This window comes from Pangasianodon hypophthalmus, chromosome 4 (genome assembly GCF_027358585.1).
Source record: "Pangasianodon hypophthalmus isolate fPanHyp1 chromosome 4, fPanHyp1.pri, whole genome shotgun sequence".
In the NCBI taxonomy this organism is placed as follows: domain Eukaryota; kingdom Metazoa; phylum Chordata; class Actinopteri; order Siluriformes; family Pangasiidae; genus Pangasianodon; species Pangasianodon hypophthalmus.
In genome coordinates this window covers 8,563,146-8,585,518 of record NC_069713.1, presented here as the reverse complement: position 1 = coordinate 8,585,518, position 22,373 = coordinate 8,563,146, and the positions used below count along the sequence as shown (strand labels likewise).

Sequence of the window (22,373 nt, the reverse complement as noted above, 5' to 3'; positions counted from 1 at the left end):
TAAGCATGTGTACAATTACAAGCCCTTTGTTCAATATTGGGCTATAGATGTAGTTAAAGAAGTAGCACAAGACCGTGCCTAAAAATGAAATAAAATCAAATAAGAATACTTTCAGCTTGTATTTATGCTTACATTTGTCAAAAGGTTATGTGAACCTCATACTGTATTTGAACCAGAAGCCATAGAGAGGTGTCTTTCAGGCTTAACACATATCCACTCTCAATGTCAGCAAGAAGAGGCCGAAGTTCTGGTCTACTGGTCAGGACGTTGTATGAAACTTGAGCTGTACTCTTACCTACCAACTGGTGGTACCCCTCATAGGTGCAGTTTGACAGCTGACTTTGAGATCTGATCCAAATTTGCTTCCAAAATGAGATTTGTAGAGATAAGGGTTTCATTCCCAGTCAAAGCCATCCACCAGACTGAGACACACAACACCTAGAGTTAGAGATGGATGAGCTACACCCTTTAAAAAAGGTTCAATGGTTCAACTTTTAAAGGTGCTTTGGTTTGTCCCTCTGCAGGGAACCTTAAAGGTTCTACATAGATCTTGTTAATGGAGTATTTCCTTCTGGGTGATGAGTGAAAATGTGCATTCAGAATAACCACAAATCCTGCCATAGTCAAACTCAGGCTCTATATGGAACCTTACAGCAAACCTGACCATGTGCAAATGTGATTGAAATTGAGGCTGGTTGGGCTTGAAGTCTGGATGCCTGGCTCTGTGGCAAATGAAATCATCGAATCTTTGTGTTGCTCTCAAGAATTTTCAGACACAATATTACAAGAACCCTAAAGCATGTAAAATAGGACCATTAGCAAATATAATAGGTACACTATATGGCCAGGTATGTGGACACCTGACCAATCACACCCATTCCAGATTTAGTTCCCCTTTGCTGTTATAATAACCTCCAACTTTCTGGGAAGGCTTTCCACTAGATTTTGGAGTGTGGTTGTGGGGATTTTTGCCCATTCAACCACAAGAGCATTAGTGAGGTCAGGCACCGATGTTGGACGAGGAGACCTGGTGAGCAGTCAGAGATCCAATTCATGCTAAAAGTGTTCAGTGGGTTTGGTGTCAGGGCTCTGTGCATGCCACTTGAGTTCTTCCACATCAACCTTGGCAAAGACAGAAAAAGGACAGACCAAGCATGCTTCTCAAGGGGCCCAGGCACATGATGGGCCAGCTCCTGTCACCTGTCACCCCACTAACAGTAATTCTGCTTGTGATCATCCCTCTTGGTGATGGATCAAATTGTGCATGCAAAAAGCCCACAAATCCTGCTACAATCTGAAACTCTCTAGGTTGAGTAGCCACCCACACACAAGCTCATGCCTTGATTTCTAAGAGTCTGATAGAAAGCTTAGTTGTTTCAGGAAGAGTTGTTGCTCAAAATACACTAAGCACTGGAAAAGATATTCTTTAGTTGACCAGAAGCTTGAGTGTATACTCTGAAAAATGGCAAGTATTGAAGGTTTTAGTTTGAGGAGGCTGCTGAGGCTGGAGAACAGAAACTGTTGTGGATGTTATCAAGGATATAAGCTGTCGATCTTCTGGTCAAGGACACACTGTGGCTGAACAGACTTTCTACATCCATTGGGGTTTGGAAACAGATTTCAGTGGTTGTCTAGCCCTTTGTAAAAGTGTATCATGCTTTTTTTTTTTTAATCAAAATCCTACTATCTGTTTCTCTCAAGGTTTCTTCCTTATACCAAGATGAGGATTTTTTTCCTTGACATTGTAGCCCCTGGCTTGGTCATTAGAGACCTAGATCTGAACCCAGATTTCTATAATTATGCTTTGTGACAAACTCTATTTGTAAAAACATTATAGCATTCTAAAAATAAAATTGGATTGATTTGACCTTATGAAGTTGATCTGGCTATGGGTTTTCTTTTGCATGTTGTTGACTATGACTTGATCTAAAAAAAAAAAAAAAACAACAACAACTCACTCTTCCTTATTGCCCTTCACATTCTAGATTGCAAATGTTTCACCGTTGTTTGGCAATAACACTGATTTAATAACCATAATGAATTCACTATGATGTCGTACTTTATTTGAGTACATATAATAATCCCCCAGCTTGTCATACAGCCCAGAGAAATGTAGTGACATATTGGATTGCATGGCAGAGTAGCATCACAACTATTCATAATGACAGTTTCATGAATATTTCCTATCCAGGTCACTGTGCAAATATAATATGTCAAAAATAGATCATGAAATAGTTCTTAAGACTGCTCTGCTTTTGGAGAGAAAGTGAGGTGCAAGGAGGGGCTCTAACTCTGTGCACTAATTGAAGGAGAAAATCTGGCAATAAGAATGTTTAACCATTTAGCAGAGGAAAAATGAACAGATAAGTGATTTGAGTGATTTCTCTTTGTTTATCAGTCATTTATTGCATATTGAAATGGACTATGGATATAGCACCAAGGTAATTTCCTCACAGCTGTTAAATTTGGGTCTGGAATGCCAAATAGCTCAGATCTTGCTGACAAGAATGTGTGTCATCGTATTCAGGACAAATTAAAGCTTACCAATGGCAAAAAGATAACAAGCGCCTGACAGACGCATAGTGTATATTTTTATACAACCAACTGGAACCATTCAGCAGCATGTAAAACCCTGATAATTCTTGAAAATATTCTGAAAGTGTAGCATTGCCACCTTACAGCTCCAGGGTCCCAGGTTTGGTCCTGAGCTTGGGTTCGTGTCTGTATGGAGTTTCATATTTTTTCCTCCATGTCTATGGGAGGTTCCTCTGGGCTCTCCCAGAAACATGTACACTCTTTGTATGAGTGAATACTAAAGCAAACAATGGCACTGAAAGGGCCACCCACCTAACATGATGGCTGGGAATTTTCCATTACGCTGTTGCATGTGAATATTAATGTATTAGCACACACAAACATATTCATAATACATTCATTTTCACAAAAGGACAGGTTAAAAACACTTAACATCAACAGCAGCTACAATGCAGCAATGTCAGCTTGTGACTCTTTAAAGCCATTCATGGAACACTTACAAGTATTTGTCATGTTCATAGCTCATTTAAACACATATAGGCTGCTGGAAATATCTTCATCCATGCCCCAATGAGATGAAATCTCCTCTGGAGGGAAAAGTGACAGAATTTTCTTCTGTTTCCACAAGAAAGGTTCATTTTGCTACTAAGTATTAAATAAATAATCCAGGGTTAATTAAATGTTCAGGGCAGAAGTAGTTGGCCTCCTCCTGGAGTTTCACACTCCTGCAGTTAGTTTTAACACACATTTATCATCTAATGTGGTAAAATATTTAGGTGTGTGTATGTGTGTATGTGTTACTGGCACAAAAGAAGGTATACAATATGCCAGTCCAGGTAATGGACGTTCTAATTATGGCACTCGTACCCACTCATTTACAAATGCCTCATTGGTTTAACATGTTTACAAATGTGTTGACACTACAGGAAAAAATGCATGAGAAAAACATGATCGGGCATGTTAGATGAGTGGAAATGCACTGAAATTCACTGTAACTGGATGAAAGATTGGTTTTTTTTATGGTAGGCACCTTTGGACGCTTATTTAGTAGCTGGCATTCGGGGTGTACTTCTAAAACGCTAACACTCAGGCTACTCTTCCTGTTTCCCAGCGGATTTAGAGAATGTGACGTTGAACAAGTACTTTTGGAAACGATTAAATGTTCACATAACTGTAACATTCTGATTTCAAATGCATTCTCTCTCCACATACAACCGTACTGTGCGTCGTGTGTGTATGTATATATACACGTATGTATGTTTCTTCTGCACTAAAATCTAAAGATGCAATCCAAACCGTTTTTTTGTTCTTTTTTTTCTAAACATTTTGATCTCAACTGTTGTTTCCATGGCAACTAAACCCACTCAAATTTGTGTAAAAAAGAGTTGCTGTACAATAGAGTGAGCTCTCCCACAGAAAAGCTGCTCCATCCCGAGGGCAGATTCTGATCCAGCGTGCGGAGTCAAGCTTTCAATCCTGCTCCGGCTGGACTGAACTGGACCAAAGAGCAACATGGCCACCAGAGACACACCAATGAGCTCATGCTCATTTTCCTCAGTGGTGATTTCATTGAGGCGCATCAAGTGGGTGAAGAGTAACCCGAGCATCCTGGAGGCTCTTAAACATCTAACCCGTCTTCTGAGACATTGGCTTTGTCCAGGTTTTTAGATATGTGGTGGTGAAGGTGGGATGAGAGCGGTACTGCAGGGCAACCAGTATTCTGAGACATTGGCATGTCCGGGTTTTTAGATATATGATGGTGAAGGCGGGGTAAGAGCAGTACTGCAGGGAGACCAGTATTCTGAGACACTGCGTTGTCCAGGTTTTTAGATATGTGGTGGTGAAGGCGGGGTAAGAGCGGCACTGCTGGTTGAAATGATTACCCAGAGGCCATAGGAGAAGAAGACCCCAAGAGGCCTGGACTAAAAAACGTTTGCATTTTCAAGAGAGGGGTAGGGTCCCAGAGAGACTGCCATTGCACAGGGAACAGAAATTCAGAAATGCATGGAACCACCTAATTATATATAGGACAAGTCACAATTGCAGAATGTCCGATTTGTTCCTTGGTGCAGATTGAATGGCCACACAGTGACCTTGCTGTCTTGGCTTTGTAGTAGCTCTAGAGTACTGAATTGGCAATAAAACATCTCTCTAACACAGTATGCAGGAGATGGAAATCTCCTAGAACGTAGGAGTTGCAACACCGTTAATACCCATTAGTGTACCTTGAAGCTCCTATGTTACCATTGACCAGCATAACCAAATGGGGGCCAGGCATGTAGTGTTTCACAACAAGATGGTCAGCAACTCCTCTCTCTAAGAGAGACCACCCAGGCTTAGAATTTGAATGAGTACAATGACCAAAAGTGTCTCCTCCTGGAGAAATTCTATGTCCTCTGTATGGGGTCTTTGTATCATCCATTCAATCCATATCCATTGAATTTTATAAAGGGAAATGAAACAAAAATATGAACTTTTTTAATTTAATTTTTCTATTTTATTTCTGCAAAACAAACATGCATTGTTTCAAATAAAACAAGAAGTCAAAGTCCTGAATTCGCAACATTTTCTTATTTTCCATTTTCCATTCTTAACAGTATAATGGGAAAGACTTCACTTCACTTCCAGCAACCACATTATCCTGGTCAGGGTCATAGTAGACCTGGAGCTGGTTCCAGTAACACTGGGCAAAATGTGGGAGAATTCACCATGGATGGGAAGCCAGTCCTTCTCAGGGCACCATTCACACACTCATTCACACCTAGGGGCAGTTTAGAGTAGCCAATCCACCTACCTGCCTGTTTTTGGACAGTGGGAGGAAACTGGAGGAAACCCACATGAACACAACAGTAACCCAAGCTTAAGCTCAAACCCAGTACCCTTGAGTTGTGAGGTGGCAATGCACCATTTTTAGCAAAGGTCACCAGCAGGGGGAGATATGAGGATTTGAAAATAGCAGGAAAAATAGCAAAAAGGCATCGGAAAGATGGCATTGTCAGAGCCATAAACAGATATCATAGTTCACATGTTTGAAGATGGAGTGACATACACCGGTATGGCTCAAATCTGTGTTGAGAAATGCTCGGCCATGAGTGTCCGCAGGTTTTTGTCAAAACCCAAGTTGAGAAGGAAAAATCAAGTGAGTGATGATGTCCTAGAAATGGCCGTGGCCAGTGAATGTAACTTTGTTGAGCCCAGAGTATCACTGTATTTAATGTAGTTTAGTTTGAACACTGCATACACCTATTAAATGCAATGATTTTGTAGGCTCGACAGATTTACCTCAGTTATCGACCTGGCCACTGCCATTTCATTTTTGTCATTCACTTGTCATTTCATTTTTGTCATTCTTCTGGGTCAAAACATATTGTCAAAATATATGCCTAAAATTCAGTATATAGGCCAATATTCTTAAAAAACATATTCAGATTCCAGATTGTCAGCAACAAATTTGAAAAACTGCTGTTTTTTTTTTTGTAAATTCATAGCCAAAGTAAAAGAAATGGGTAAGTTCAGAAAACAATAATTTTTTGTTTTCCGTTCTTGGATTTCCAAATGGATATGAATTGAACATATGACATACTGTATGGACTGTATGGTCAGGTATGTTCTTTCCAATGGTCAATTTTTCCACCTTCAACTTATTGCTTGAATGTTTATAATTAACTGCTATTACAGAATAATTGTTTCATACAGCACATGTTTAGTGCTAAAAGTCTCTGAGACTGGTTTATACAGTACATGCTTAAAGATAAATAAAAGCCTCTGAGACTTTTAGCACAAAGTATGTGCTTTATGAAACAATTAATCTGCTAGCTCAGCAGTTTGGGCCTGTAACAGTAATGGAATGTTGAGTTATATTAACATTTAATACCTTTCCATCATTTTAACTAAAAGCTTATTGTTTGGAATCAGGTACATCATCCTTATAAGTTGGAGTCAAATAATTCTGTTATACTGAAATGATAAAATGATTAATACGAGCCAGGTATTGACATCATAAAATTAACACATGTAGTTAGTCTATGCTTATTTTCGTGATTGGTTTTAGGTTGGTGGAGTTTTTTTTTTTTAAGTGTAGTACAACACTGCAATGATAAATCAGTTCTGGGAATGAAATTGGTGTGCCTTATATAAGGTTTATAACCAAAAATAAGCAAAGAAGAAAGTAGATTGAAGCAGTGTATAGAGATACTGGACCAAGAGTAACTGGAATTTATGCTATCATAGACTCTTCAGTACTTACCTGATAGCCTAGCTAGCTAATCACCCAAATGTGAGCGAGAACACGAGTCTCTTGCCAAGAGATCCATTTGATCCATTTTGATCCATTTAATAAACACCTTCAGTGGCACCTCAATATATGTGCTTACTTTATGTGTTTTTTTTTTCAGTATGACCACTTGATGCTTTTAATATTATAATATTATTTTTTATTATTAAGTTTTATTGATTGTAGAAAAACACCAGACTTCTAGTGTTTATTTCTAACCAGAAATGTTAGATTCGGTTAAAAAAAAAAAAAAAAAAAAAAGCATGCAACTATATTAAAGTCTTATTATGATGTTCGGTATATCAGGGAAGAATCTTTTAAGAAAATTGTCATGTGTCTTAGAATCATTTTTCCCATCCCTGCTAGAGATTAAAGATATAAAACCTGTAGACCATAATGAGGAACTTCATCTAAGTCCTTTGAACTGATTTATTTTCTAATATAAAAGTAGTGGAAAGATCGGTGGTATATTCTTTGAAAAGTCAAGAAAAGAAGAAGGATTTCGTGAAATTAATTACGTTGTGCCACATTGAAAGCTTTTCTTTAGAAGCACTGCTTCCAGCAGAAGTCAGCAGGCCCATAAACCCCTCTCAGCCTTGATCGCCGCAAGTCTGAAGGACGCTTATGTAATTTCTGATGGATTTTCACCTCGGCTTTGATGAGAGTGGTTTTGGTATTTTTCTTTTTGCTTTGTTACCTGGCAACAGACTCTGTTCTCTCAGCTTCTCTCGATCAGGTTCAAGCCTAAATCAAGCCTTACATAAAACACGCATCATGCACGGCGTAATGTTTTCATCGTTTTTTTTTTGTTGAAACACTGTAAAGAGTTAAACGCAGGTCATTTCCCGAACATTTCCAAGCCAAATGAATTCTCTTATACATTAGCACATCCTGTGCAAAAAGCATTCAAACGCACTTGGCTTGCCTTGGCAGTGAATTGATTTTCTCTGTTTCTTCCCACCCACATGCCCCTATACTCTTATGCTCATTCTCTGAAAGCACTCATAGCTGCTGGTCTGCATTCATAATTGCTTCCTGTGCTCGAGTGCCTCAGTGTTTGGCCAGGCTATAGCGATATAGGAGAAGCATAAAAAAAAAGACATATATATTCAAGATGTCAGGATCTGTCAAGGTAATGGCAGCTGGGGGTGGGAGACTTCACTGAAAAAAAAAAAAAATCACACCTCATGTTCACACGAGAATGTGTGTAAAGATGATGTGCTGAAATTACCCTGTATAGTGAGGATGCTTAACAGTTTCGGATAGAGCAGAGATTCCCAGGCGTAAATTCCTAAATTCCCTGTGGACGGCACATTTTTCCCAATCTTACCCCTGGAAATGAATTGTGTCAGGTGTGTTAAAGCAGGAAAACACACTAACATGTACAAGAAGACGCTAGAAAAAAGACTGAGCTCAAACATAACTGCACAGTGCTGCAGAGTTCTCGATTCTGATTGGTCAGAAGGTGTTGATTCATTTTCTATAACAGCAGCTCTGATAGTAGTACATCATCAGAAACAAGCAGATTGTTGAAAAATGTTTCATTGTTGATATATGGTGAAGCGTCCTGTAAGGAGACATTAATTAGTTTATTCATTTGACACTGGAGACTCCTTCCAAAAATGGAAGGAGTCTCCAGTATCAATGCGTTGTAACAGTCAGAGATACAGCTGTAACTTTACGTTTTACACCACGGGAAAGTCTTTAGGATGGTTGGCTTTCCTGTTTCTTGGATGAAGCATGACATGGTTTGACTTAAGACTTAAAGAGAGAGAAAAAAAGAGATGCTGATGATGGAACAACTGTTTATACCTGCTATAATGTAAGTGATAACACACACTAACTCATTTCTCTGATGTTTTACAACATTAGTTACAACTGTAACTGGATAAAAAGTACAATGTGTTGTTCATTAATACTGTAAATACATTAAATTTAAATTAAATAAATTGCCGTGGTATAAGAGGAATAAAACACTTAAGGATGTCCTGTTGTAAACTAATCGTCTTCGGGGTGGTAACAGTAAATTCGCTTCGTGTTGGGCTGCATCGCACCACCCTGTCGTTGATTATTTCCCTATAAGGGCATAACAGTTTTACAAGGCTTACAAGTTCAGTTCAGTACAGTAACTTGGATGGATCAGAACCAGGTCACTTCATCTAATCCCATCTAATCACAGGAGTGTCATTTATGGTGAGCTGCTCTCATTTCTGATAAGAAATATTCAGGGCTGTGATTAGTTTTTGGCAGAAGACCTAGATTTTAGATTTTGACAGGTCTTTATTTGCAGCCCTCCTCCAACAGATGTCACCAAAGCCTCAACTTTCCATCTTGATTTTTTTCCCCTCTCTGATTGCTCCTCAGATTATTTTCCCAAAATATCACTGTAACAAAGAAAAGGATTGTTTGAAGTTTAAGATACTTCATCTTAAAACACCTACAACACCTGACCAACTCACCTTCTTTACCAGAAAATGTGGACTAATTTAAAGACATAAAATTTAATTACATGCACTTTTTAAAAGAATGGTGTCAGAAAATGTTCTTTAGAGTGATTAGAGTGGATGGTGGATAGACAGATGAATGGATGGATATGGATAGGATGCATGAATAATGGATGTATAAACGGATAAATGGCTGGATGGATGGATGGATAGACAATTGAGTGGATGGAGGGATGGTGGATGAATGATGGAAGGAATGATGGATGGACGGATGGATGGGTAGATGAATGGATAGACAGACAGCTGAATGGATGGATGAATTAATGGAGGGATTAATTAGTGGTGGATGGATGGATGGATGTGTTAGTGGTGGATGGATGGATGGATGTGTTAGTGGTGGATGGATGGATGGATGGACAGGTTTATGGACATACTGTATGTGTGGATGATTGGGTGGATGAATGAAGGATGGATGGATGGACAGGTGAGTGGATGGATGATGGATGGATGATCAGATGAGTGGATGGATGGATGACTGAAGAATGGATGGATAATGGATGGGTGGATGAGTGGATGGATGGATGAATAGACAGATGAGTGGATGGATGATGGATGGATGGTTAATGAATGGATGGATTATCAGATAAGTGGATGGATGGATGGATGATTCTTTAGAGCGAGATAAACTTTTCAGTTCCTTAACATTCAGACCTTGAGTGTTTAACCATTTCTTTGCTGCTGAGGCGATAAAATTAATCATTATTTTCCACCACATAGATCCTTCCATATACTGTTAACATTTATGGAGAAGAATTTTTCAGTTCTCTGTAGCACCAACAAAAATGATTAAAGATCAATTAATTGAAATATTCTTTAGGAAATCCAAACCTGGTTCTTTTATAGCATCACTCTATAAAAGAACATTTTGTAGGACCCGAGCCGGAACCTGAATCAAGATTTTTGTGAGGTCCACATTGCAGAAATATGTCATAGTAAATATACTAAAACACTAAATGTATACTAGATCAATTGCTAATTTTTAATCTCCATTATGTTAATTCTCTAGTTGGACCATTACATTTTACTTAGTTAAATATTTGGGTTTACAATACAGCTGAAGTTACCTGTTGATTTCTAAACTAATTAATAATGAAATTTATCATGCAAATAGTAAACTTTTGAAAGCTTTCTCATGTTCTCACCATGTCTGTGTTGGTTTCCTCCACTTTCTTAGGTGTGAATGCCCCTAAGTATGAATGAGTGTATGAATGTGTGTGTGCATGGACTGGCAGGAATCCAGGACACATTCCTGCCTCAAGCTCAGTGTTCCTTGGGAAGGCTCTGGATCCAGTGTGACCCTAATCAGGATAAAACACTAAATGAAGATTGAAGACTGAATGAAACTACTTAAGAATGAACGCTATGAAGGCAAGTCAAAGGAAGTCTATAACTAGTGGAAGACAAGGAAATTCACCAGTTCTACCATGCCAACAAGCTAGCTTCACAGGAAAAACCATATAAACCCATTAGTCGACTAGCTAGTGAACTTACTAATGTAATAAAGTAATTAGTCTGACATAAAGTGAAATTTGAACCCAGTGTTTCACAACTTTATAGATAAAATGGTGCACTTGTACATAACTTCCTCCTCAGCAAGTGCTCAGAGGCATGAGCTAAGGAAGCAAGAAATTACCTATCAAACAGGAAAAGACCAGTAGATGTCCAAACACACTTTCATTGATTAAGAAAGACTGTTAAGAAACACTATCCTGATGTAGAAACTGCCACAAAAAGAAGAATAATCTAGAATCACTTGATTCCTCATATGTTTCACTGCCAAAACTCAAACACATGCAATGTCATTGCTGGTGTTATGAACCAGACCTCTAGCTTTCTCTAGAGAATCTGGTATGTTTCTGGTATGGGCAGTTGTGGCTCAGTGGTTAAGGCTCTGGGATACTAATCAGAAGGTTAGGGGGGTTGAAGCCCCAGCTGACCCTCCGCTCTGATCCCAGCTTCCTAACAAGCTGGGACATGTGAAGAAATATTTCATTGTACTGTATTGTATATGGGACCAAAAAAAGTCTTCTTCTTCTTTAATAAATGTAGCCAAGATCTGCCTACTTTCAAAGGAAGATCTTTCTCTGGAAGACTCTTACTTTGCATTGTTTTGCCGAAAAATCAGATTGCAACCTTCAGGATTCTGGAGCCTGTGGCTAGAAAAGTGTACAAAGGTTATAAGACGCTCAGTGGGCGGAGCATCTGAGGCTGAGTCAATATCTTTGCAACTGACTACTATATATGACTTTAAAAAATATATATATATATGTTAAGTATGTCCAATTAATTATAGTTTCCTGAAAGGAAATGCTCACAGGAAGATATCATGAATGAAACACATCTGAAGAAATTCGCAGTCAGCAAATGTCCTTTGGGCTAGATGTGGGCACCATAAACAAGTGTCCTCTGGCCTACATAGGGGAACGAATAACAGCTCAAATCCGTAATGAGGAATTCCATAATGCAGCCAGACCTCTACCAGCCACATCAGAAAATTTCACAAGGCTCACATCTGTACAGCTACATCTCTACCAGCAGTAAGCCATATTTGAAATGTCTATTTTGTGCACATCTGGGCTTTATGTGGAATCTTTATAAGGTCCTTCTGTGGCCCACATGTGGCTGAACACACCAAAATACCCTTGCCTGGTAGCATAAGCTAACAACAGGATTTGTGAGTGGATTATTAGCTTGGAACTATATACACAAATACAATTAGAGCATATAATAATAATAATAATAATAATAATAATAATAATAATAGGTAAGTCATTTCCTATCCAGAAAGAAATGATTAAATTAACAGTTATTTATTAGAAATGAGTACAATGCCACTGTCAATCAGAGCGACTCTAACCAATCGTAGGTGTCTGTGAGCTCATGTATGCAGAAGAGGGCAGATAGCACTTTCCTTCGCGTGTGTTATGATGCTGCTTGTGCAGCAGTTCGAAAAGATGCAGGATTTGGCTTTACATGACTCTGAGGTGGTACATTAGCTTTCACCCTCCCTGCTTGGTAGCTGTTTTATGATGGAGAGAGCTGGCTTGGCACGTGACCAAATTAGGGAGAAAATCGAAAAAAAAAATGAATTGACATGCCCCAGGCAACCCTGCATCAGTTGTCCCACAATCTTGGCACATGTCCAAACAGAAATAAGGATTAAATGTAGTAATTTTCTCTGGCAAAGTAGAAGTTAGTTTTTACTTTTCGCAATATACTTTTATATGAGGGTGGATTTTGTATGAGGTTATTACGAGCACCCCCAATGAATTTCATAAGTTGGTGCCGATGTGCTGTATTGATTTATGATGTTGTGGCGCATAAAGGGTTTTAACCCCAAGTCCCAGAAACTCCCTGCTTGGCAAATTTTCCCAGATGGGAATCTCCCGGCAGGTAAAGTTTGATAATGATCTTCTGGAATGGTATAGCCCATCTCGAGCACTTCATTCAGCTCAGGCAAGCCTACTGTCAGTTCCTCAATCACCTCTCAGCTGGTGGTAGATGTTTTTCATATACTGCCCTTTAGCTTTGGAATAATGTCCCAGATCATATCAGGAATCACTATTCTATGAATGTTTTTTTTTTAATCCAGATTAAAACCTGACCTGTTCACACTGGCTTATTCATACTTGTGACTATGATAAATCTGTTGATTTTTTTAAAAAAATTACACTAATTTACTAAGTGAGTTTTGTGGTTTGTTTGTTGTTTTGTACATGTTGGTATTTTCTTAATTGTTCTACTAACATATTTTTTTTATTTCTTATACATATACATATACATACATATATATATATATATATATATATATATATATATAGTTTTAAGTCTACTTTTTAAAGTATTTTTGGAGAGTTTGACTCAGAATGAATTATATTGTCCTTGGTTTGATGCTTGGTCCCACCAAGTTATAAACGCGCGCGCACGCGCGCGCACACGCACAGTAAAGAGGAAGCCCGTGTGCACGAGCGCGGCGGGGAAACCTCTTTCAGCAAGTGCAATAAACTCTGATGTCTCGCGCACAAGTTGAGGAGTGAAGAGAAGAGGGCAGCTTTCATGGCTCGGATATGACTGAATGTCCACGACAGTCCAAGCACACGGAAAATGGCGCGGAGCAGAAGAGCAGCGCTGAACTCCGCCGCACGGCTGCTTGTACCGTGTCTGATTTGCGTGGTTGTTGCGGCGAGAGCGCGAGCGTCGGTCAGCGACGTCCCGGGTGGATTCAGCCTGACCCCGCCGTACTTTAACCTGGCTGAGGGCTCGGTGATTTCCGCCACGGCTACGTGTGGTGAGGAGGAAAACGGCAACCCGAGGACGGATCTCTACTGCAAGCTGGTCGGAGGGCCGACGGTGGGATTAACCAGCCAAACTATCCAGGTAAAACCCGCGCGCGCGCCTACCTGCGTTATTCCCAACTCTGGGAAAACAGGAAGATGTGAAGACTTCCAGAAATCACTGCTGAGCATTCAGTGCTGAAACTTGTATTCATTGATTATTGATGGCAAACAGTGTAGTTCACATCAACTATCTGAAATAATAATAATATTATTATTATTATTATTATTATTATTATTATTAAGTCAGAGCTCCAGGGTTCCAGGTTCGAAGCCGAGCACGAGTTACTATCTGTGTGGAGGTTCACAGTGGATGTTCTTACTGTGTCCACGTGGTTTCTTCTGCGTTCTCTGGTTTCCTCCAACCTTCCAAAAACATGCCAGTAGATAAAATAGCTAAGATAAAGTTAGACTATTAAAAGATGAAGTAAAGAATTAATGATGCACAACACGAATGAGTCAATCTGCAACTGTTAGTCTAGTCCTGGTCCTGGTTCTGGTCCTGGTCTTGGAGAACCCCCTGTCCTGCCCATTTTCAAGTTTTCTCTGATCTTACACACCTCATTCAAGCAATCAGCTAATCAACAACTAATTATCATGCAGCCGGATGATAATATCAGTTATTCTCCCTGTATCCTAGTGGGTTTCCTCGGGGTTCTCCGGTTTCTTCCTGCCTCATAAAAACATGTGGGTAGGTGGATTGGCTAAGACTGTCCTAGGTCACGAAAGTGTTGTATTGTCCTAGGTGTGTATGAGTGTGTGAATGTGAATGTGTGTGTATGTGTGTGGTGCCCTGCCTTTGACTATTGTCCAGATCCAGGGTGTATCTGGGATAGGTTCTGGATCCTCTACAACCCTGATCAGGATAAAGCGGTTACTGCAAGTGAGTGAGCGAGTAGTCATCAGCTAATGAGTTGACGTGGGTGTGTTAGAGCAGGGAAACATTAACATGTGCCGGACAGGGGGTTCTCCAGGACCAGGACCAATTCCTACAAATCATGAAAAAAGACCCAAGAACATGAACAAGCCAAGCTAAACAAGTAGTTTTATTATTTTAATATTTGTAATATTGTATGGGATAATACTCTCTGGAACATGATTCCATAGTTTATGGGTGATGTAGGAAAACCACCTTCGACCAATGAGCTGCGAGAGATGTTCAGGACTAAATGTAGGTCAGTTTGAGCTGAATGATGTGCTCAGGATGGGCTGTACTGCTTCAGGATTTCAGCAAATTACACCTGAACTAAACCATTCAGAGCTTGAAACACCGTAATCAGGTTTTTATAGTTAATGGGCAGCCATTTTGAGGTAACATTGAGTATATTGTATGTTGACAACATCATCAATAAATGTAACTTTTCCCTTAAAGAAGTTTCCAGTTTCACAGAGCATTCACCTTCCTATAGAGCTTCGTTCCTAATCCAACAGACTAATTATCTAGAGCAGATGTTTGTTTACAGCTGATCTGAACCCTCTCGCAAGGTAAACCTCCAGGAACTGGCTCGGTGATCACTGAGGATCTGATCCATCATCACTATGTTTACAGAGATAACGTATGTGCACAAAATATAGCTTTTAAACTTGTTTCTTCATGTCTAGCTTGGTAGCTTTCATTTTTTTTGCCCCGCATGCCTTTATGCTGCATTTTGGTCATGGGAGAATTCAGGAAGATGGAAAGCATCTTGCTATTTCACTTGTAAGCTTTTATGATTGTCATTGATAAAAATGGAATTTAAAAAAATAGCTAGTGTTTTTAGCTGGGTAGCATGTAGTTGTATTCATAGTACACATTAGCACCTATCTTACTCATCAGCAACAGATCAGTATCAGTTAAAATGTAAACTAAAAGTTCTGTTTTAGGGCGATCTTTGGACAAATCTTTGAGAAAGAAGAAGATCAGAAGATTGGAGATGTATGACAATAGAAACTATGCAAAAGCTTTATTCAGTTTTTCAGTAGAACTAAACTGTTTTTAGGGAAATTGAAACTGAGCTTTAGGGAAAGGAAACACTCTCTTTCAGCTTTAGGGTTGTAGGTTTGTGATATTTGGTGCCATGGTACAGCTAAACCTTGGAGAGACCGTATTTCAGTATATATGTTGTAAAAGGATGCTTTTAAACAAACATAAGCAGGATAGATTTGATACTGCATCACACAAATTCTAGAATTTGAAACCTCTTTCCATGTTGCAGTGATGATCTTTAGCTATTTCACAGCATTTGGTGAAAGAATTACAATTGAAATAAAATTTATCATTAGCAAACAAATATTTTATTTATTATAAGTGGAAAATGAACATAAATAATGAGAAAGATGAGGGATTATTATTATTATTATTAGTAGTAGTAGTAGTAGTATTAAGAAGACAAAGAATTAAATAAAATAAAAAAGATATACTAGATGAGATTGTTGTTTAAATGTTGTCCTTAAAAACTGATTTGAGAAAAAAGGCCCCAAAGTTTGCAAGACATTTTCAGATGTCGAAACAAAACATTAATCAGACATAAGGCAACACTGACACTTTGTCAGCCAAGATTGGTGGCGGAAACACACACACACACACACACACACACTTACACCAATCTTTTTCTAGATAGAAACCAAATTAACTGCCAGTAGAAAAAGACAATTCTATCCTTTAATTTAGAATTAATGTTTTTAATGCCTTTATAGTTAACTCCTATTGAATAATATTAGATAAATTTTCCTTTATTTAAGATAGTTTAAAGTCCTAAGATATCTTTTTTTTTTAACTGCAGATTAAGAGAGAGATATTGCACAGGTCACTAGCTTCTCTAATTCAACACACCTTTCTCTCACAAGAGCAGCCTTTGCTTAAAAGCTACATTAGTTTCGAAACTACTTTGTGCCTTTGTGACTTCTGACTCAAAACTACATCTATGAGTGAATTAATTAGGTTTTACCCTGATGCTGAATATGTAAATTTGAACTGTGGTGCAAAGTTGCTTTCAAATTTCAAAGCTTTTAGAATTCTTCCCTGTGAAATTGGCTGAAATTTGCTTGTGAGTCAGTGCTAAAGGAGAACACAGACTTGACGTATTTGTCACCCATAATCCCCTAAAGTTTATTTATTTCAACTCAATTCAATTCAGTTTTATTTGGATAGCACTTTTAATGGACATTGTTTCAAACCAGCTTTATAAAAATATGTAAATTCTGGATACATTTATAAAATTATCCCTAATGACCGAGCCAGAGGTGATGGTGGCAAAGAAAAACTCCCTGAGACAGCATGAGGAAGAAACCTTGAGAGGAACCAGACTCAAAATGGAACCCATCCTCATCTGAGTTTTAATAATCTATTTATTTATTTATTTATTTATTTATTTATTTAGTGTTATTGAATCTGTTTAGGAGAGCTAATTTTGTGAGCAGATCTGTTAAATTGCAAAAAAACAATAAAAATCATGCGAAACTGGACAGTTGATGACTGGAAAAAGACCAGGTGATTTTTTTTTTCTTGTGATTTTCAACTGCGTGAGTCTGTGCCCATGATAGCCTCAGATTCTTGTTCTTAGCTGACAGGAGTGGAACCTGATGTGGACTTCTGTTGTTTCAGCCCATCCACTTTAAGGTTCGATGTGTTGTGTGTTCTGAGATGCTTTTCTGCTCACCATGGTTGTAAAGAGTGATTATTTGCGTTACTATATCGCTTCCTGGCAGCTTGAACCAATCTGGCCATTTTCTTATCAATAAGGCATCTCCACTCACAGAACTGTCGCTCACTCAGGGTTTTTTGTTTTATACACCATTCTGAGTAAACTCTAGAGACTGTTGTGTGTGAAAATCCCAGGAGATCAGCAGTTTCTGAAATACTCACACCAGCCCATCTGGTACCGACATCCATGCCATGGTTAAAGTCATAGACATCTCACTTTTTCCCCATTCTGATGTTTGATGTGAACATTAACTGAAGCTCTTGACCTGTATCTGCATGATTTTTTTGTATTATGCTGCTGCCACATGATTGGCCGATTAGATAACAGGTGTACAGGTTGTACCTCTGTGAAACCTTTAATGGTCCTACATAAACCCCAACAACAGGATGTTTCCTTATCAGGAGTAGAAAGTTTTAGGAAGTTACAAACCCTTGAACCTGTTTTTGTTAGAGTGTTGATATGTAAAATACAAGTGTGAGACCCTGAGACTTTATGTGATTATTTCAGGGGCAGTACTGTGACCACTGCAATGCCAATAACCCTGAGAAAGCCCATCCAGTGAGCAACGCCATTGACGGCACGGAGCGCTGGTGGCAGAGCCCGCCTCTCTCAAGGGGGCTGAGGTACAACGAGATAAACGTCACACTGGATTTGGGTCAGGTGAGTGTACCATGAGAAACACACTTGCTGGAATTTGCATTCTTTGCCAGTATCCATCTCTTGTTTCTCTCTTAAATCACTTGGACTTGTGTGCAGCATTCCCAAGAAAATTGGCTAATATATAAACGAGTACACACACATATCTGTCTTAATATCATTAGTTGTGAGAACCAGTTGATATTGATGAAGCTAATTATTGCTGTGTCTACACTTAAATCTAATTCTAACCGTAACCTCGGTAACCAAAAGGAAACATTTTAGTCCTTGTGGATTTTTTTTTTAAATAAAAGCTGTAGTTTATATAAAAGAAAACAACTTGGAGACCAGGCAAATATCCATACAAACTCTCAGATATTCTTATCCTTGGTCCCCACCAAGATATAAAAACATGCCCCTGTACACAAACATTAATTATAGCATGAATGCGCCAAGAACCTTACTTAGTCTTGGCACTATCACTTTTTTTACACACCCATATTTATACAAGTGACTGCAAGCAGATTCAAATTGGCATTTCCTAAGACTGAGTCTGTCATGTTACAGAGTGCCTGAGCTTCAGAAACTCATTCCTCTTGATTATGACAATAAAATGTATCCCGAGCTTGTCTTCTTGCTCTGATGAACAGTGAAAAAATTCTCCTCAGGCTAAAAAAAGAGGACGCAGACTAATAATCCTGCAGGTTTTGGTGGGCACTGAGCCTCTGTGAGACACTTTTCATCTGTACTCAAGGTTTTGGCACAGAACCTCATATCAAGGCCCTTTTTAGGGTTTAATGCTGTTCTGTGCTTTTGCTTTATTTCCAAGTAGGTCATCATGGTTTCTTAGGGATTTGTGGGAAGCTAATGGACTGCTGCTGCCATGCTACTGCTTTTAGTGTCTCAAGAGATCAAGATGTAAAAAATAGAGCTTTATTATTCCAGAATCAAGTCAAGTTTTTACTGTATTCTCATACCACAGTGCTGTTGAATTCTCCAAAATGATTGGTCAGCTGTAACTCTATAACTCATAATGGACTTTCGGATTCTGCTAAATGGCTTATCAAGGAGTCACTGTTCCCCTTTCTCTTTCGCTTTTGCTTTCTTCATTCACACACTCTCTCTTTCACACAACGCACACACACACACACGCGCGCACCGCACACACATCCACCTGTTGAAGGATACAGAATCCCGGCGCTTATCTCGCCAGTGAGACTCTGTTCTCTCAAAAATAGCCTGTGTGTGTTATTGAAAGTGTGTGTCATTGTGTTTATTTATAGAGATATGTGGGGGTTTAGAGACTTTGTTTAATGCAGGGAACAGAGCTGGAACCATAAACTTGAAGAACTGATTAAAAAAAAGGTTCTTTATGTGTAAAGAACACCCAGACTTTGGACATACTTTAACAATGCCACTTTAAAATCTCTGACTGAGTTACAGTCCACAATGAGGAGGTTCTCTTAGTGTGACTTTTTTAAATAGGCTGTTGATTCCCAGGGGATTTTGAATCTCTGAGCTAATCTTAGACACAAATACATTTATTATATTAAAGTAAACAATTATTATAGTCTGTAGCACATAGGGATTTGTGTGTGGAGAGAGAAATCCAAAAAATCAAATGTTTTTGCAGCTTAAATGGAGTGAAATGAATGCAGTCGAAATGAATGTTACGTTTAACCAATTAGGCGAGGGCGTTAGGAAGCAGAAGTAGGGTTGTTGTGAAGACCACCAATATCAATCCAAGACAAATGCAATTCCAGGAATAGCCAAGACTGAGTCAAGGCCAAGTCTTAAGGGGGTTGAGGCTAATTCAAGCTTGAGTTCAAATGAAAGCGAGTCAAGGTTAAGACTAAAAACCATCAAAACCTTTTTGAGGCCAAGCCTTTACGTTAGCTAGATGGCTTCATTCGTGTGTTGTTTCAATGACAAAAGACAACACAAACATTACTTTTACAAACTGTCAATCAAGACCAAGACTGTATTTAGCAAGACCAATGTCTGAGACCAAGACAAATCCAAGTACTAATGCCTATAAGCCTGAGACAAGTCCAGGTCAATTCTGATAACGTCGCAAGACCAGATTCAAGTCCTACAGCCATAAGAGGAAGATGTTTAACCCACCACAAGCAAATCCATCAGTAGGGAGCTCTTGAATCTGAAGATGTGCCACAAAGGGCATATTAGGGCAGTGGTGGCTGAATGGTTAAGGCTCTGGGTTACTGATCAGAAGGTTGGGGGTTCAAGCCCCAGTACTGCCAGGTAGAGCAATGCCCTTAACTCTCTTTGCTCCAGGGGTGCTGTATCATAGCTGCCCCTGTGCTCTGGCCCCAGATTTCTAACAAGCTGGTATATGCTAAGAAAAGAATTGCACTGTGCTGTAATGTATATGTGACAAATAATGGCTGCTGCTTCTTCTTCAAAGCCACAAAACCTTTGCAGATGTGCCACAAAACCTGTCACTTGTTTTTCCATCAGTGAATATTTCAAACCATATTTTATACCAGTTTGGTCATTTGCCAGTTCCCACCCACTAGCTAGCTCTCCTAATCACATGACAGCTACCAAGTAGGGATCTTGAAGCATAGCACAGGGTGGGGGAACACACTCTTAGCAAAGCACTATCTGCCCTCTTCCACATACGTGAGCTCAGAGAAACCCACGATTGGCTAGCATTGCTGTGATTGACAGGGGGAAATAGAGTATGCCTTCCCTTCCACCCAGAGAGCACGGCCAATTTTGATAGGACGCCCGGCAAACTCCTCATCTCGCAATGATAGCGAGAATGCTTTTCAACCCCCTTTTTTCTGATTGACTCTATTCCATAGCAATTGAAATGTGGAAATGCATCATCTGGGTTGAGATGGGGGGGCGGAGTCCTGCTGGAAGAGACCACACCCATCAGGATCATAGGATAAAGGTGATCAATCAGATGAACTCTCTATTGATTGAGCATCAATATAAAATAAATTGTCTTTTAGCTGATGGAATAAAAAGTTTTTGCTGTCGTTTACCAAGAATATTTTGGAAATGTATTCGGAAATTTCTTTCACGATCACCTGTATAATAAAATCAAAATCCAAAAGCCGTTGTTTCTCCACCACCATGGCGAGTAAGGGCGTGCTCATCTTCCCTGCATTCCAACACTATCTTGTTGACTTTCCCTCATGACTCGGAAGTGTGTATCACCTGCATCACACGAGATAGCTTACAGCAAAGTGGGAAAAGAACACAAGTTTGTGTTCTTCTAGGCATGTCGGTAAAATGCTTTGTCTTGCTTTTTTTTATTGTTCCTGCACCTTTTTCTGCTATTCCACTTATATTCCATTTAATCTGAATTTGTCTCAGGATCACATGAATGTAGATTGCATGATTCTAGCTAATTACATATATTTGAGGATCAATATGGAGAATTTGTCCTACTGGCTGGTGTATTGCTCCTGCTTTTGTAGTTTTGAGAAGGAAACGGCATCAGATTTCACTTCTGGGTAAATATTTTCATCCATCAGCTCTCAAAGGCTCATCTTACAAGCTACAGTAATGGGACGACCCTTAAGATGGCAACAGGGATTCTTCCAGAAGAAAGTGATGTGGGAAAGCTAATAAGGGCATGTTATAAACTGGAATGCAGGGAGAGTTCACCTTCACCTTTTTAAAGCTGTCTTATTAAGAAAAAAAAAAGAGAAAAGAGACGGCGAAGGAAATGAAGGAGAAAATTGAAAGAAAGAAAGAAGAGGCGCCAAAAGAAGGAAAGCGCTCCAAATGAAAATGGAAAAATAGAAGAAAATGAGAAGAGAAAAGGGAGAAAAGACAAGGAAGAAAGGGAAAAGAAAGAAAGAAAGTTAAAGAAAATGAAAAGGATGGAAAGAAATATAAAAAGAAATAAAGGGGAAAGAGGAAAAGAAAAGGAAAAGGAGCATCAGAAAAGAATAAGAAAATAATAGGAAAACGGAAAGGAAAGATGATAAAGAAAAAATGGAAAAAAGAATGGAAAGGAAAAGAGGAACAGAAAGGGAAATGAAAGGAAATGAAACATGGAAAGGAAAAGGGTAAAGGAAATGAAATAAATAGAAAAAAATAAATGGAAAAAGGAAGACAAGGAAATGGCAAAGGGGATAAAGAAAAGAAAAAGGGAAAGATTATGAAAAGATAGAACAGGAAACAGGGAAAGAAAAAAGGAAAATGGAAAAGGGAGACAAGGAAAAGAAAGGAAAAACAGGAAAAGGGAACAAAGACAGGAAAGGAAAAGAAAGAGGAAAATGGAAGAAGAATAATAGGGAAGGAAAACAAAAAAAAAAAGAAAATAAAACAGGAAAATGTGATGTAAAAGTGAAAAACAGTTGTAACAGTTTGTCCACCCCGTCATTGTCTTTAGTTGTCATTCTTCTCTTTTTTTTTGAGTTGTTGT

The 22,373-nt window shown here is 38.9% G+C and overlaps 1 protein-coding gene across 3 annotated transcripts in view; it reads left to right on the top strand.

Annotated features, from left to right (window-relative positions):
* The first annotated feature begins 13,255 nt into the window (after positions 1-13,255).
* Positions 13,256-22,373, top strand: part of LOC113526350 (laminin subunit alpha-3) — a 106,087-nt gene continuing 96,969 nt past the window's right edge. For all 3 annotated transcript variants that reach the window (XM_053233138.1, XM_053233137.1, XM_053233139.1), the window contains exons 1-2: positions 13,256-13,689; positions 17,837-17,989. In XM_053233138.1, coding sequence (XP_053089113.1) covers positions 13,417-13,689; positions 17,837-17,989 — 426 coding nt within the window. In that variant the 5' untranslated portion in view covers positions 13,256-13,416. The remainder of the gene's footprint in view (positions 13,690-17,836; positions 17,990-22,373) is intronic.